Genomic DNA, 15,608 nt, shown 5'->3' with positions numbered 1-15,608 from the left:
TCCTGCCTGGCAGCTCCATCTTCATCATCCTTTGTGCGATGCGTTCCCTCAGCCGGTCCTCGGCGGTTCCTTTTAAAGTTTAGCTGATTTTGCCTCTGTGTCTGAAACCGCCGCCTGATTGGTTGATTCTGTACAGCTCTCTCAGGCCGGTGATCTGATCATTGAAATCTATCTGGAGATGAAGATACCCGACTGCTGCATAACTCTCAAAGTAAGGCTGGGCATCGTTAATCAGAACTTTTATTGATAGCAATAATGACAATTACTAAAGCTGTGTGACCTCTGACCCGTGCAGGTGTCTCCCACCATGTGTGCTGAGGAGCTGACCAATCAGGTTCTGTACATGAGGAACGTCCCAGCTGGGGACAAAGACGTCTGGATGACGTTCGAGGCCATCGAGGACGGTCAGCTGGGTGAGCAAACACTCCTGTCTCTCTCAGGAGGTCAGAGGTCACCTGTCTCACATGTTGGTTGTTGTCATGTTTCTAGAGCGTCCGTTACACCCCAAAGAGAAGGTCCTGGAGCAAGCTCTGCAGTGGTGTAAGATGGCCGACCCGAGCTCCGCCTACCTGGTGGTGAAGAGGGTCCCTAAAGGAGAAGGCATCACTCTCCTCACCTGTAGGTGGACACAGCTGTGCAATAATAAGCTTCTGATGTTGCATTAATGGCTAACGTGTCCACCTGTGTGTGCCTGTCAGCCTATAAGAGCGAGATCATGAAGGTGGGTCTGCTGAGGTGTCGCGAGGAGCCTCCGAAGCTCCTTCAGGGGACCAGGTTCCAGGAGAGAACGTTCCAGATTCGACACCACAAACTGCTGCTGCTCAAAGACAAGAAGGTAGTCGGGAACAGTAGACAGCAGTAAAACAAACAGTTAAAAAAGAATAGAATAGAATAGATATCATTGTACATGGACAACAAAACTGTAGGCGCTCCACACCAACTGTGGCTGAATACTTAACAAACAGGAGAAATGTGTACAAAATACTGGAGAACAAGAAGACGAGTAACACCTGGGAAAACATTAAAAACCAAAATAAGAACAGAAAACCAGCAAATCTCAGTAAGACAATAGTAAAAAACAAAAGTCTCAACATCTGTGTCTGCAGAGCATCAAACCTGAGAAGGAGTGGGCTCTGAAGTCCTTAAAGATCTACATCGGCATCCGCAAGAAGCTGAAGGCTCCAACCAGGTAACACACACAAGTCTGGTTTGCTATCCTCGTGGGGACCTCCCATTGACATAATGCTTTTCCTAGCTGCTTACCCTAACCATCAAAAATGAATGACTAACACTGACCCTACACCTAAACCGAACTCAAATGTAGCTTCACACATAAACCACATTTTGAGTGTGAAAAATGGCCTCAACCCTGGGCTGTTGGTCCCCACCAGTATAGTAAGAACCCGTACACACAAACACACACACACAAACACACAGACACACACCCACACGCACATAGACACACACATACACACACTCATGCACACACATGCACACACACACTCCTGCAGTCTGAACTGAGCACTGAGCGTCAGAGGCTGATGGCTTGTGTGTTTCCTGTGCAGGTGGGGCTTCACAGTGATGTCAGACAAACACCAGCTGTAAGTATCAGGGCTCACCTGTCCTCCTCAGCGTCACACTCACCTGCAGCTGATGTTTGACTCAGTCACACATGGACGTTGTGCATTAAAATAAAAGCTCTGAGGGTTTGAGTTTTGCATGAAGTCAAAAGTATCTGCCCCTCCCCTCCACCAGGTACCTGTGCTGCAGCAGTGAGGCCGAGCTGTGGGATTGGATCACGAGCCTTCTCAGAGCTCAGGTACGTTTACCTGCACACTGGTCTGGGATCAGCCGTCGCTCCTGTGCTGGCCATCATGGATGTGCTTCTGTTGCAGAACGATGACCCGGGTCCTCCAGTGCTGCGCCGCCACTCCTCCTCTGACATCTCCAAGCAGAAGTTCGGAACGATGCCGCTCGTCCCCATCAGAGGAGACGAGAGCAATAGCAGCATGCTGTCGGCCAATCAGACGCTGGTTAGGGTCCAAATCTCTGCTGTTTCTCAGACATGCTCAGTAAACTCTCACAGGTCAAATGCACAAACCCGTCATCTGTACTTTGTCTTCCCCCTGCAGAGGAAACTACACGACCGGAGAACTCTCTCCATGTACTTTGTAAGTACTCTGTACTTCCTCTCGTCTCACTCATGAGCCTGTAGTTTAACCTTGGGTCTCGTGTGTGTCTCCAGCCCATGAAGGTCCAGCAGGACTCGTTCGAGGAACGCTCGGAGTCTCCTGACCTGCCTGAGCCGCTCTATGAGGAGGTCGGCGACTTCGGCCTGCAGGTCCTGAAGTCTCTGGAGACCAGCTTCCTGTCCAGCAGCATCGCAGAGACCCAGGAAGTGCCAGACCACCCCCCACTCAGGTTGGTTCCCGTGGAGTCCAGAGATTTGGATCACATGATCATCCCGGAAGTAGTCCGGATGGCGAGAGGCTCCGTGGAGACTCTGGAGCAGAGCAGCAGCAGTAGCGGAGGAGCCGGCGGAGGCGATGGAGATGCAGGCTCTCCAGATTCAGATGCTGCCAGCCAGCCTGCAGTGAGAAGCAGGCAGACGCTGATGGGAGTCTGCACGCCATCGCAGGAACTGCTCCTGCAAGAGCTGTCCTCCGCCTTCATCAAGAATACCACGGAGGAGGAGCGGGAGGAAGAGGAGAGGCCCTACGATGTCTGAGGACCGAACAGTGGAGTCACATGATCTCCCTCCATTCACAGCACGCCAGCAGTCGACTCAAGGTAGCCATTCAGGTTACAGAGACAACGATCACATGACCTCATACAGGACCCGTCAGGCAGACTTTACTGTAAAAGCTGCGGCTGAGGAGGGCCATGTGATTCGGCCGCCTGTAGGTGATTGGAGCTCAGTTCGGGGCTGTACTAACATCAGCGGCTCTCTGACTTTTTCAGCCTGTGTGTGTGCAGCGTCCTCTGCAGCCAGGAGAGGGCGCTGTATCAGTTTGTACTTAACAGACTGAGAGCTGAGTGTTCTCTTTATGTAACAGGAAGTTTGATCACACGTGTTTAATTGTGAATGACTCACAAACGGTGAAAAATGTTTTTATGATATTTTAATGTTTCCAACGAGTCTAATCTGATATCTCACATCAGTAACCTTCTCTAACCTGTCAGTTCAAATACTCGATGAAGCTCACACAGGTAAAGGAGGAAGGTGTCACAGGTAACCCACAGCGCTGTTCCTGCGGATGTGTTTAAATAAAGTTAGAAGAGACTAAGTGACAGAGAGCCGGCTTCAGTGACGACTCTGGGATTACACATCAGATTACACAAACGATGACATCATGGAAACGCGGAGCTGTGAAGATTAAATTGAAGTAAACGAGCTGCAACGTGTGGAACAAATCAAACTGTGAACACAGTTGGTCACATCTAAACGCAGGCGCCTCATTGGTCAGTTCTACACGTCTGTGTGTAAAGTGACCAATGAGGCGCCTGCCTCAGTCTTAAATTGGCTGTCTGGAAGTCATGCGTTAGTTTGGCGCCTCCTGCTGGGACAGTGTAACGTGTTCTTCCTGTCGCTCTGTCAGTGCTAATGCTGCATTTCCTGTGAGGATTTCATAATAAAAGTCATGTGATGATCCAGCTGGAGTTCATAGTACTGCAGTACTTCCATCAGTTATCACTTTGTATTAGTTTGGAAGCTGTATGAACATTTTTATAGACATGTTAATCATATAAAGACACTTGTAAACATATCTGCAGTAACACACACGTGTGTATTTATGGGAGTGTTTCCCAGTAGCCACAGTGTTCCAGTAAAGCTGCTGGTGAGGCCAGACTGGCCTCACTGGTTTGTGTTGCTGAAACCTCTGTGTGCTCATGTTCCTGTACAGATTTGGGATGTGTTATTAAAATGCTGGTTTGCTGCAAATTGATTGGTTCAGAGCTGTCATGCCTTATCCAATATTTCCTCTTATTCTGAAAAGCTTCCTCTTGATGGCTTGGCAGGATGTGATGCAGAGAGCGAGCAGCAGGTATTCAAACATTCTGCAGGGAAGTCTTCTTACAGAGAAACTGCTTCCTCCGAGGGAAGGGTCCTCGTGTCAGAGTGTGGACAGCCTCTCAAAGAAGCCGAATTAATCAGATCTGAGAGCAAACTCGAACACAAAGATCACATCCAACTTTATTTATTCAGACTTTCCTAACAAAGACACAAATTTCCCAAAGGAACGTCATAACTGTGCCGGCACTGTTAGCGATCCATCCAGAAGCTCGCAGAGAACCCATAGCATCGGTTTGTCAGCTAAAATACCAGCTGACTGATCACAGGGAGGGGTCAGTGATGGTCGGTTTTCACACGGACCTCTGTTTCACAATCAGAAGGTTCGGCACCTGCTGGATTTTAGAAGGAACACGCTTCCATGTTGGCTTCACTCTTAAGATCAGGAAGCTACGTCCAATTTTTAGACTTTATCACTTCTAAACTGACAAGTTATTAATGTGTACATGAAGCAAAGACCATGATCCCACCCGCTGGCTTTTAAAGAGCTCTGTAGTTATCTCAGTGTCCATCGTCTCTCCTGGTCCGTCACTCTGTAGAGAAACACAAGCTCCAGCAGCTGTGAGGAGGGTGTGCGTGTTTCCTGAATCAGTAACAGCTCACAGGTGAACAGGATGTATGCAGGTAAACCGGAGGGTCCGTCGAGCTGATCGGTGGTTTCGTGAGGATAATGTCAATACGTGCATGCATTTGTGCGAGCTGCAGATGGAGACTTTGTTTGCTGAGGTCTTCAGTCTTGTGAAACCGCCTGACACTCTGGCAGACAGACACAGACACCCTTAACCTGAAACACTGGCACAGGTTAACGTGGAGTCGAAGTCTGAATAGAACAGAATAGAATTCAGCTTTATTGTCATTGCACATGTCCAAGTAAGGCAACCAAATGCAGTTTGCATCCATCCAGAAAGTGCTTCAGCAATAATACAGATATATTACAGAATATGGATCTATGTTACAGTGTACAGGGTATGAAGGTATGTTATGAATATGCTATAACTACAAGCTACGCACAGTATATGAACAGTCTGTTTACACACCATGAAGGAGGTGGAGCCATGAGTGAGACTTTGAACTCATGCACTGTTCCTTTAACCGCCAATAAAACCTTTACTGGAAAGGCAAGCAGGAGCATTCTTGCCAACCTTGAGACCTCAGAATTAGGGAGACATTCAAAAGGGCTGCTGGGGGGTGGTGTATATATATATATATATATATATATATATATGTATATGTATAAACTTGGATTTTACAGTGTTTATTTATCGGATAAAAATGTCACCGTTATTATTGGCTGGCCGGAAACAGCGGGGGTGTCCAAATTCAGAAGCTGCGTCCTCCTGAGGACCTGGCCTTAGCGGTCTAAATGGACCGGGTCCTCCGAAAGCTGTGTAGGCCGGAAGTGAGCGACGGTCTAGCCTTCAGAATTACGTCACGACCTCTCTCGGTGGAGTCAAACTCAGCTGTCTGCTCCTTGCTATCGAAAATATAACCAGACGCTGGCGTAAATTTTTGGCCGTCTCACACTTCTGTTTAATCAGTTTTCTGTTTGACGTTTATTCAGCTGTGTAAAAACACCCGGAGGAACCCTCCCAAGGGATTAATAAAGTTTAATTTAATTTAATCTAATCTAATAACTTATCTCAGCCAAACTGATTTACTCACGAACAAATAAAAACTGAAAAAAGCCAAACAATAACATTTTGAAGTTATCAAAGTGACTTATATATCATGTTTAACCTGATAGCCAAAGACCGCGGGGGTTTGAAAACGATGTGCCGGGAGTTTGCTGTTCTCATCGGCTCAGATATTTGAAGTTTACACAGTTACATTCTTGCCTGAAAATATGTTAAAAGTTTATTTTGCGACCCAGAAAGAGCAATAAGAGTAATATTAAAACTAAGTAGCTGCCACCATTGTTGGAAACCGGAATTGGCTGGGCCGCGCTATGAATTCTGCAATATGGTTTTTCAATTTTGTTGTCCGGGTGGAAAATCGGGAGAATGGAAATTTTCGGGAGGGGCACTGAAATTCTCCCAGAAAAATTGGAAGGGTTGGCTTGTATGAGCAGGAGCCCTTCATCAAAACACCTGATCAACAAACTCTGACGTCCTTTTCTACATGGAGGCCATATCTGCAACAAACAGAGGTGACTCTGAAGGGGGGCGTGGGGTGTACCAGACCATGTTTATTTCACGGCCTTCATAACATTTTCCAGATTGAAAGTGAAATAATATAAAATATTGTAGTAATTAAATTGCATTAACATTTAAAAATGAAAAAATACAAGCTTTTTTTCCACAAGCCAATAAAAATGTATACGGGCCATAAAATTTTTGCTTTTGGTTCTCGGAGGAGGCGGACGCACTTTTTCTCCTCTCCTCTCCCTTATCTTCCCTGCTTAGTTCTTATGTCCTTGTCTAGTCTCGTGTTTTTTGTATTACTTTCCCTGGAACACTCTCTCACAGTCTGTTTCTAAAACCTAAAGAGAATTATGGATTTGATCAACTGGTCTCTGAATGCTATTGACACTCTTTTCTCAACGAGAAGTCTGGGCTCGGGAGAGCCAGAGTGCCCTGCAGGGACTTTCCCTGCCGGATACACGATGTACGGGTGGCAGAAATGGAGGCTCGTGTGCCTGGCGGGACTGTCGATCGAGGACGCTGAAGATATCCACCTATTCAAAACCATGTTAACAGGGTTCTTGCTGATCGGAGCTGGCTTGGCCCTGGCTTATCGAAGAATTAAGAAAGCGGAACCGGCTGTTCAAACCCCCACAAGGCTGCCCGCTGGGATTGAAACGATGGGACAAGGCGCGACTTCTCAGAAAAGGCTCACTGAAGGCAGCATGATTAAGATCTTGGAGACGCTTACAGCTGCAGTGAATACTCAGAATAACACCTCTGAACATATATTGGGTTACATCAAGGAGAGGCCTGCTCAGAATAACACCTTTGAGCGAAAGTTTGATTACATCGTGGAACAGCTGACTGCGGTCGTGAGTTCTCAGAATCGGGTCTCTGAGCAAAAGAATGACAAGACCACGGAGCGCAAGTTTGATACCAACATGGGGAAGCTCGCAGTTCTCCAACGGAAGATTCAGAGACCAGTGTCGGAGTGTTAAAGAACAGCTTTGAAATTCTCATGAGTTGTCACAAAAGAAAAATGACTATCATAATCCAGCTACCCCTTCGGTGCCAGCCGTGGGCTCAAGGCTGGAGCTGAACAAAAACTCCCTGATAATGACTGTGTTTAGACTGTTCCTTCCCATTCCATGCAAGGCCACCTGGGTTGGCTGGAAGACTGTTTACTTAGCCTGGCAGGGTGAAGGACACTGTCTCAGCTGAACTATGGACACGCACACACATACATATACACTGATAAGCACTCACTGACGCATCACCCTCCCTACCCCGGATCCAACACCACCTCCAACGCTTACCTCCCCTCTGATGTGGATATCGGGTCAGCTGGAGGCGCAGTCGAAGATTGCAGCAGTCCCAGATCAGATGTACACACTGGAACTCTTTCCCATGTTGCTTGTCCGTGTTTATTGTGTTATGGTGTGTTGATACCTGTGCATTCCTGTATTATTCTTTTGTGTTACACATTTCGATGTTTTTTTCCCCCTTGCTACCTAGCCTGACCTGTCTCCCCAATGTGATGTTTGTGTATTGTATGTACGGTCGGCAAGGTCTGTCATCTCGGTTGTGGGCAAAAGACCTGCAACTGACAAATAAAGGCTATCTCATCTCAAACTTGGAGCCACTGACCTGAGGGTTATCAGGGTTATCTTGCTGCAGCATTTTGGATTAACTGAAGGATTTTCAGGGAGTTTTTAGGACTTCCTGATAATAATGAATTACAGTCATCCAGCCTGGAAGTAATAAATGCATGAACTAGTTTTTCAGCATCACTCTGAGACAGGATAATTCTAATTTTAGAGATGTTGCACAAATGGAAGAAAGCAGTCTTACATATTTGTTTAATATGTGCATTGAAGGACATGTCCTGGTCAAAAATGACTCAAAGGTTCCTCACAGTGTTACTGGAGGCCAAGGTAATGCCATCCAGAGTAAGAATCTGGTTAGATAACATATTTCTAACATTTTCAGGGCCAAGTACAGTAACCTCAGTTTGATCTGAATTAAGAAGCAGAAAGTTAGCGGCCATCCAGGTCTTTATGTCTTTAAGGCATTCCTGCAGTTTAACTAATTGGTGCGTGTTATCTGGCTTCATGGACAGATAGAGCTGGGTGTCATCTGCATAGCAGTGAAAATGTATGCTATGTCTTCTAATGATACTGCCTAAGGGAAGCATGTATAATGTAAACAGAATTGGTCCTAGTGAAAAAAAAAATCATTAAACATGTGACATCATCTGACGTGATCAGAGCCAATAAGAGATCAATATACCGTAGTTCCCCATTTAAATGAGCAGTCCAACAATTTGAAGACATTTGCGTGACAGCCTGCAGTCAGGTGTCCGTTACTCTGTTCTCCTGGGAGCTGCATGGCATCTCAGGTGGCCTCTGTCAACTGGACATGGACAGCAGGGTGACCTTTGACCTTGGGCCTGATGATAAAGATGACATATTCTTGACCAGAGAGTATGTTTTATCCTCAGAATCGCAGTGGCAGCACAAAGTGCTGTGTTGGCCTTTTGCCGGAACTCCGTGGACACGTACTAGATAATGAACGGGACGATGCAGCTGTTGAAGGTGCTCACCGCCAAGCTCACCATGTACAGTGGGGCAAAAAAGTATTTAGTCAGCCACCGATTGTGCAAGTTCCCCCACTTAAAATGATGACAGAGGTCAGTAATTTGCACCAGAGGTACACTTCAACTGTGAGAGACAGAATGTGAAAAAAAAAATCCATGAATCCACATGGTAGGATTTGTAAAGAATTTATTCGTAAATCAGGGTGGAAAATAAGTATTTGGTCAATAACAAAAATACAACTCAATACTTTGTAACATAACCTTTGTTGGCAATAACAGAGGTCAAACGTTTACTATAGGTCTTTACCAGGTTTGCACACACAGTAGCTGGTATTTTGGCCCATTCCTCCATGCAGATCTTCTCGAGAGCAGTGATGTTTTGGGGCTGTCGCCGAGCAACACGGACTTTCAACTCCCGCCACAGATTTTCTATGGGGTTGAGGTCTGGAGACTGGCTAGGCCACTCCAGGACTTTCAAATGCTTCTTACGGAGCCACTCCTTTGTTGCCCAGGCGGTGTGTTTTGGATCATTGTCATGTTGGAAGACCCAGCCTCATTTCATCTTCAAAGTTCTCACTGATGGAAGGAGGTTTTGGCTCAAAATCTCACCATACGTGGCCCCATTCATTCTGTCCTTAACACGGATCAGTCGTCCTGTCCCCTTGGCAGAAAAACAGCCCCATAGCATGATGTTTCCACCCCCATGCTTCACAGTAGGTATGGTGTTCTTGGGATGCAACTCAGTATTCTTCGTCCTCCAAACACGACGAGTTGAGTTTATACCAAAAAGTTCTACTTTGGTTTCATCTGACCACATGACATTCTCCCAATCCTCTGCTGTATCATCCATGTGCTCTCTGGCAAACTTCAGACGGGCCTGGACATGCACTGGCTTCAGCAGCGGAACACGTCTGGCACTGCGGGATTTGATTCCCTGCCGTTGTAGTGTGTTACTGATGGTGACCTTTGTTACTTTGGTCCCAGCTCTCTGCAGGTCATTCACCAGGTCCCCCCGTGTGGTTCTGGGATCTTTGCTCACCGTTCTCATGATCATTTTGACCCCACGGGATGAGATCTTGCGTGGAGCCCCAGATCGAGGGAGATTATCAGTGGTCTTGTATGTCTTCCATTTTCTGATGATTGCTCCCACAGTTGATTTTTTCACACCAAGCTGCTTGCCTATTGTAGATTCACTCTTCCCAGTCTGGTGCAGGTCTACAATACTTTTCCTGGTGTCCTTCCAAAGCTCTTTGGTCGCTGCTATGAGTCAGTTGTCTGTGAAGCTTCTCAGTCATCCAGGTCATCGTAGTCAAAGGAGCTTGCAAAGAAAAGCGTCTGGACTTCTTTAAGTTACTTGAAGATGTTTCACCTCTCATCCGAGAAGCTTCCCCACTCCTGCTCCAAAGCCTAACCTGTCGCTGCCATCGGACAGGTGTTTTTTTTTTTAAATATCTGTAACTCAATTGAAAGAATTCCAGCTGTTCCTGAAAGCAGCGACTCTTCGCTTTTTCAGTAAAGTTGGAGTCATTACGGTACCCTCAGGCAACCCTGCAAAGACAGAGGTTGGCTGAGAGAAGAGAGAGTGAGTGAGTGTGATGGAGCTGTAGACATTTTATCAGTCATCTGGGTTCTTGAGTTCTTTTTACCATCTTTTTAAAATTGTTTTGTTTTTGTTGTTTTCTGTGTTATTTGCCAAGATTTGGATGTTGCGACTTGCAATGCAAGCGCAGAGTTGCTGCTTTCAGGAACAGTTGGAATTTTGCAATTGAGCCAGTGGTTAAATGGTTAAAGTTTGACCTAAAACCAATGGGAGTGCCCGCACTCCCATCAGTTTTAGCGGGTTAAGGGGAGACCTGTTACGCTCTGATGTGTGTCGTGTCCCTGCAGGTCTGCGGACCTTCCGGCTCAGGCCTACCTGTAATGGGACAACTCTGAAGGAAAAGCAGCTGAAGGAGATCCAGGCTCCAGCCACCAACCTGTACCTGCCCATCCTCTACCTGTTCGCCTTTGTGGTCGGTCTGCCCTCCAACTTGCTGGCTCTCTGGGTTCTGGTGTTCCGGACCAAACAGCTGCCGTCCACCACGCTGCTCATCAATCTGATGGTGGCCGACTGCCTGCTACTCATGGCTTTGCCATTTCGGATCGTCTACCACTTCCGGGGGAACAACTGGGAGCTCGGCGAGCCCTTCTGCCGCTTTGTCATGGCGATCTTTTACGGCAACATGTACGGCTCCATGTGGTGTCTGGCCTTTGTGTCCCTGGACCTATCATGCGAAGGTATGCATGATAAGGTGGGGCCAGGTTTCACAATGAACTCACCCGAAACTCTGGCTGATTGGGACCCACACCCAGTTTCACACCTTGGCTCAGGCGATTAGAGGATCATCAGGGGGTCCTTTTGTCCCCCTGTGGGGGGATACTCCCACTAGGTTTATATCTGGGACTCTCCACCATTTGACCTTAGAACTGAAGAAGCTTCTCGGATGAGAGGTGAAACGTCTTCAAGTAACTTAAAGAAGTCCAGACGCTTTTCTTTCCAAGCTCCTTTGAGTATGAGTCAGTTGTGGCTAAAAGCTAAACTTCCTGTGTTGGGTCCCTGAGTTTGTCTGACTTGCTGAGTTGTTGTTCATACTTTGGGAAACTTCATGATCAGCCTGAATCATCTACGGCAACTTCGCCCAGCGTGGCTGGGCACCAGTATCAGATTTTCTGTTTGTGCTCAAAGATTTAACGATGTTACACAGAAAGGTCATGTCGCTCCTGCGAGAACCATCATCACTGAACGGTGGCATACTGCCCAAGTTCATTCCAAGATGGCTGCCGAGTGCCAAGACCTCTTTTAAAAAGACTTTTTGGAGCTTGTCGTGTCCTGTTAGCTGCACTTCCTGCTTCCTTTGAGATAAAACTGGACAGCTAACAGAGTGCTCTGTGTTTCTGTTCAGCAGGAACTTCCTTCTCTCTGCAGACCTCTGTATCTCACCTGTCTGTTAAAGACCCACTTTACTTTGGATGAACGCTAACCTTTTACATCCCAAATGGTGAGCTGTGGGATTTTGTTATTACAGTGTACAAAGACACAAAAAGTTATGAGTGAACTGTGTTGGTACTTTACATGCACATTCATTTTCCATAAAGGTTTCCACAAAGCTTCAGTCAAGGGGAAGTGGATGTGTTTGCACAGAGAGGGCTAGTGAGGGGGGGTTGTTGATGCCTTGTGATCAGCAGTCCAGACAACCCACCGTCACAGAGAAACCAGAGGGGTGTGACCACAAACAAAGTTCAGGACAGCTTCCAGCTACTCAAACCAATCAGAGATGTTGTCAGATGAAATCTATAAAAACCATAAAACTCTAACAGTAATTAATGTTAAACCACGATTTGAATGGATGATTTTGTGTCTGAGCGCGCTCAGTGCTGCTGTTTATTTCTAATGTTTATTTCCACATTAGAGCTGTAAGACTTTAAACTGGATCCATGGGAACGTTAAAGCTTCCTGTCCCACAGGCTGATGAAGGAGACCTGGAGATCAGGTCAGAGTAAAGTCAATGTGATTGGTTGAACAGGTGTTCAGGTGTGTTCTGTGTTTCCAGAGACTCATCACCAAAATAGAACCGTGTTCTGCATCAGCACATGATCACATGCAGGTTCAGACAGACTATAATTGATCTTGGACAAGCCTGTAACTTCAGAGACATTTACAATATGATTATTGATTAATGATTGTTGGATGTATCCTTCGTGGCCCAGTGTATCCCAGAATTGATAGCGCGGCCCAGCCAATTCCAGTTTTCCTGTTTTTCAGCTTAGTTTTAATATTACTCTTATTACTCTTTCTGGGTCACAAAATAAACTTTTAACATATTTCCAGGCGAGAATGTAGCTGTGTAAACTTCAAATATCTGCTCGGTTTATCAAGATATCACATATTTGTAAAAGTGCTCCGATGTTTTCTGAGACGTCTGTTACCCACCCGCTCCATAGGGCACATCGTTTTCAGACCCCTGCAGTCTTTGGCTACTCAGGTTAAACATGATATGATATACAAGTCACTCAGATGACTTAAAAATGTTATTGTTTGACTTTTTTCAGTGTTTTATTTGTTCCTGAGTAAATCGGTTTGGCTGAGATTAAAGTTATAGTTTTCACACAGCTGAATAAACGTCAAACAGAAAACTGATATCACAGAAGACCTTACTCCAGTGTCCTGTTATATCTTAGCTAGCAAGGAGCAGACGGCTGAGTTTATTAAACTCCTCCGAGGCAGCGGTGCCGTAAACCTAGACTGTCCCATTTCACAGCCGCTCACTTTCGGCGCTCTCGATGTTCGGAGGACCCGGCCCACGTAGACCATGAAGGCTGGGTCCTCAGGAGGATGTGGCCTCGGAATTGGGGCACAGCTTGTGTCTGTAAAAAGTAATTATTTAAATAAAGTTTACATTGATTGAACAGAGGCGGTGGTTTACGACACCAACTATGCCATCTATAATCCAGTTTTGAGTTCCCTCCCCAGACGCCTTAACGCCCACTCACATCCTGGGCCATCTGACCTCAGGAATTCGCATGATAAGGTGGGGCCAGGTTTCACAATGAACACACCCGAAACTCTGGCTGATTGGGACCCACACCCAGTTTCACACCTTGGCTCAGGCGATTAGAGGATCATCAGGAGGTCCTTTTGTCCCTCTGTGGGAGGTTACTCCCACTAGGTTTAAATCTGGGACTCTCCACCATTTGACCTTAGAACTGAAGAAGCTTCTCGGATGAGAGGTGAAACGTCTTCAAGCAACTTAAAGAAGTCCAGACGCTTTTCTTTGCAAGCTCCTTTGACTACGATGACCTGGATGACTGAGAACCTTCACAGACATTGATTGGTATTGGTATTACACACATATACAGCCGGTCCTAACTGAAGGTCATTTAATAAACACAGCAGGTGTCTCTCCATGTCTGATGACCTCCCCTGGGGATCAATAAAGTATTCTAATTCAGTTTAATTTGAGAGGTTTGATTAAACATGTGAATTTTATAAAAGTGTCTTCAAATGCACACAAAGTATTTTCAGACTTTTAAGTTTGTACATGTTTTTTCTCTGCTGTCTAAAGTGTCAGTAAATGATCGACCCTGAGGAGGAGGCACTGCTTCCCTCTGTAAACACTGTGCATCCTCACTCTGTTTAAATGCCCTCAGTTTCAGAAAGCTGCCAGTAAAAACTGTCAGCCTGCCTACGCGTTCACGGGAAGAAGAGAAGAAGACTCATGGATGGCCATAAAAGGACATTCATCTGTGGGGTGAGGAAGAAGAGGAGAGACGCTACAGACGAACGCCAGCAGGCAGACGAAGAGCAGGAGAGTCCCAGTGAGCCCCCTCATTGTTTTTCTTCTTCTTCTTCACTGAGTCACAGCTGCAGCAGATGTTTTTCAGCTCACCTCAGACTAGTACTGACAGTACTCTCTCCCAGTATCAGCGGTACTGGTAGTATTGGTAGTAATGCTGTCAGCAGTAGTCCCGTCTGTGGTCTGAGGCGTTCTGTCTGATCTCAGAGCTGCTGTGCTGTCCCCTCCCCTGGTGATGTAATCCAAGTGTGTGTCTGTGTCTGGTATGTGTGCCTCTGTGAGGACCCGTGCGTGTCTTCCTCTTCTCACTTCAGGCTAGCTGGTTTTGTTTGTAGACTTTTAAAAACTGTTATGTCCTCAGAAGTATAGAAGTCCTGACGTACCTGCTTCCTACTACCTCCCCGCCATCCTCTCCACAACCCACACCCAATCAGAGCTCAGCGGGGCAAGCTGCGTTTCTACTCTGAAGCATTTTCCACTTTTACTGCGAAAAGAAAAAATACATTAAAAAACTGAAACAAGAAACTCTGAAAACTGAAAATCAAAAACAAAACTGAATAAACAACAAAACCTGTAAAACATGATGAGGCTTACCTGCACTGCTCTCACCTGGCCTCACACTGACATCACACTCAGACGTGCAGCTCTGCTTCAGTCCTCAGAAACTAACTAGTGAGAAACTATCTCCATCTTCCCGAGCGGTTAGCAGCTGATAAGCAGACTTCCCGTCTGTGGCTGATGCAGAAGTTTAGGGCGTTGTTCATGTCTGATGCTCCACACGAGCTCAGGCTCAGATGGCCTCTGTGTGCCCTGCAGAGCACAGCAGGAACATCTGGAAGGAATCATAAAGCAGGAGCTTGAAGAAAATTAAAAATTCAGAGCAAGAAGAAAAGACGACAACACTGCACAAAATAAAACCTGAGAAGGGTCAAAGGTCACCTGCAAAAGAGCAAACTGGACTTTAGCTGCTCTGAAAGGAATCAGTGGCTCTCAGGTCACTAAAACAACCTCATGTACTGCATTTACATGCACAGGTAAGAGTTTATACAGGAGTGAGATATTTCAGGACGACTGATCTCATCACAAACACTCATGACGCTTCAGCAGGTCTGCTCCAAAGCAGGGCACCAGCAGCGCCACCTGTCTGATTTACCTGAAGCCACACACACACCTGTGAGCTGCTGTCGGTCAGACTGAGCCCACCTGCATGTACTGACGGTGTCCAGCAGGGGGCTCAGTCTGACCGCCTGCTGCTGCTCATTCACGTTGCACTGTTACAGGGTCATTCTTACTATTCGGTGCCATTTGAGTCCTAATGACATAATATGGTATATTTAGTGTAAAACTTGTCTAATGCTTATTTCTAAACCATTTTCTCGTATGTTTAACCCCCCTCTACCATAGAACACATTGATATATACACAGGATAAATACATTAAAAGTAAATTACTTTTATTTTAGCACAAGTCACTAAAGTACTATGT

At 46.2% G+C, this 15,608-nt stretch overlaps 2 protein-coding genes and 1 long non-coding RNA gene across 3 annotated transcripts in view; 2 read left to right on the top strand and 1 right to left on the bottom strand.

The window, feature by feature from the left end:
• The window catches only part of arap3 (ArfGAP with RhoGAP domain, ankyrin repeat and PH domain 3), a 28,228-nt gene extending 24,285 nt beyond the window's left edge, over positions 1-3,943 (top strand). The window contains exons 26-35 of the mRNA XM_082503235.1: positions 137-211; positions 296-413; positions 490-618; positions 699-835; positions 1,107-1,189; positions 1,566-1,601; positions 1,756-1,819; positions 1,896-2,033; positions 2,133-2,171; positions 2,246-3,943. Coding sequence (XP_082359361.1) covers positions 137-211; positions 296-413; positions 490-618; positions 699-835; positions 1,107-1,189; positions 1,566-1,601; positions 1,756-1,819; positions 1,896-2,033; positions 2,133-2,171; positions 2,246-2,728 — 1,302 coding nt within the window. The 3' untranslated portion in view covers positions 2,729-3,943. The remainder of the gene's footprint in view (positions 1-136; positions 212-295; positions 414-489; positions 619-698; positions 836-1,106; positions 1,190-1,565; positions 1,602-1,755; positions 1,820-1,895; positions 2,034-2,132; positions 2,172-2,245) is intronic.
• A 4,819-nt stretch (positions 3,944-8,762) lies between these two features.
• LOC309689161 (proteinase-activated receptor 4-like) lies at positions 8,763-11,288 on the top strand (the record flags this gene model as incomplete). Its single annotated transcript, XM_082505404.1, has 2 exons — positions 8,763-8,817; positions 10,679-11,288. The coding sequence occupies 2 exons, from the start codon at positions 8,763-8,765 to the stop codon at positions 11,167-11,169; spliced, it is 546 nt and encodes a 181-aa protein (XP_082361530.1). The 3' UTR covers positions 11,170-11,288.
• A 2,868-nt stretch (positions 11,289-14,156) lies between these two features.
• On the bottom strand, positions 14,157-15,398 carry LOC309718228. Its single transcript, XR_014279922.1, has 3 exons — positions 15,064-15,398; positions 14,719-14,956; positions 14,157-14,608 (listed from the first exon to the last, which is right to left on the bottom strand). It is a non-coding gene; the product is annotated as an uncharacterized lncRNA (long non-coding RNA).
• Positions 15,399-15,608: the final 210 nt, after the last annotated feature.

The sequence above is a fragment of the Aulonocara stuartgranti genome (assembly GCF_965226115.1).
Source record: "Aulonocara stuartgranti genome assembly, chromosome: 2".
NCBI classification, from domain to species: Eukaryota; Metazoa; Chordata; class Actinopteri; order Cichliformes; family Cichlidae; genus Aulonocara; species Aulonocara stuartgranti.
This window is presented reverse-complemented; position numbering and strand designations above follow the sequence as displayed.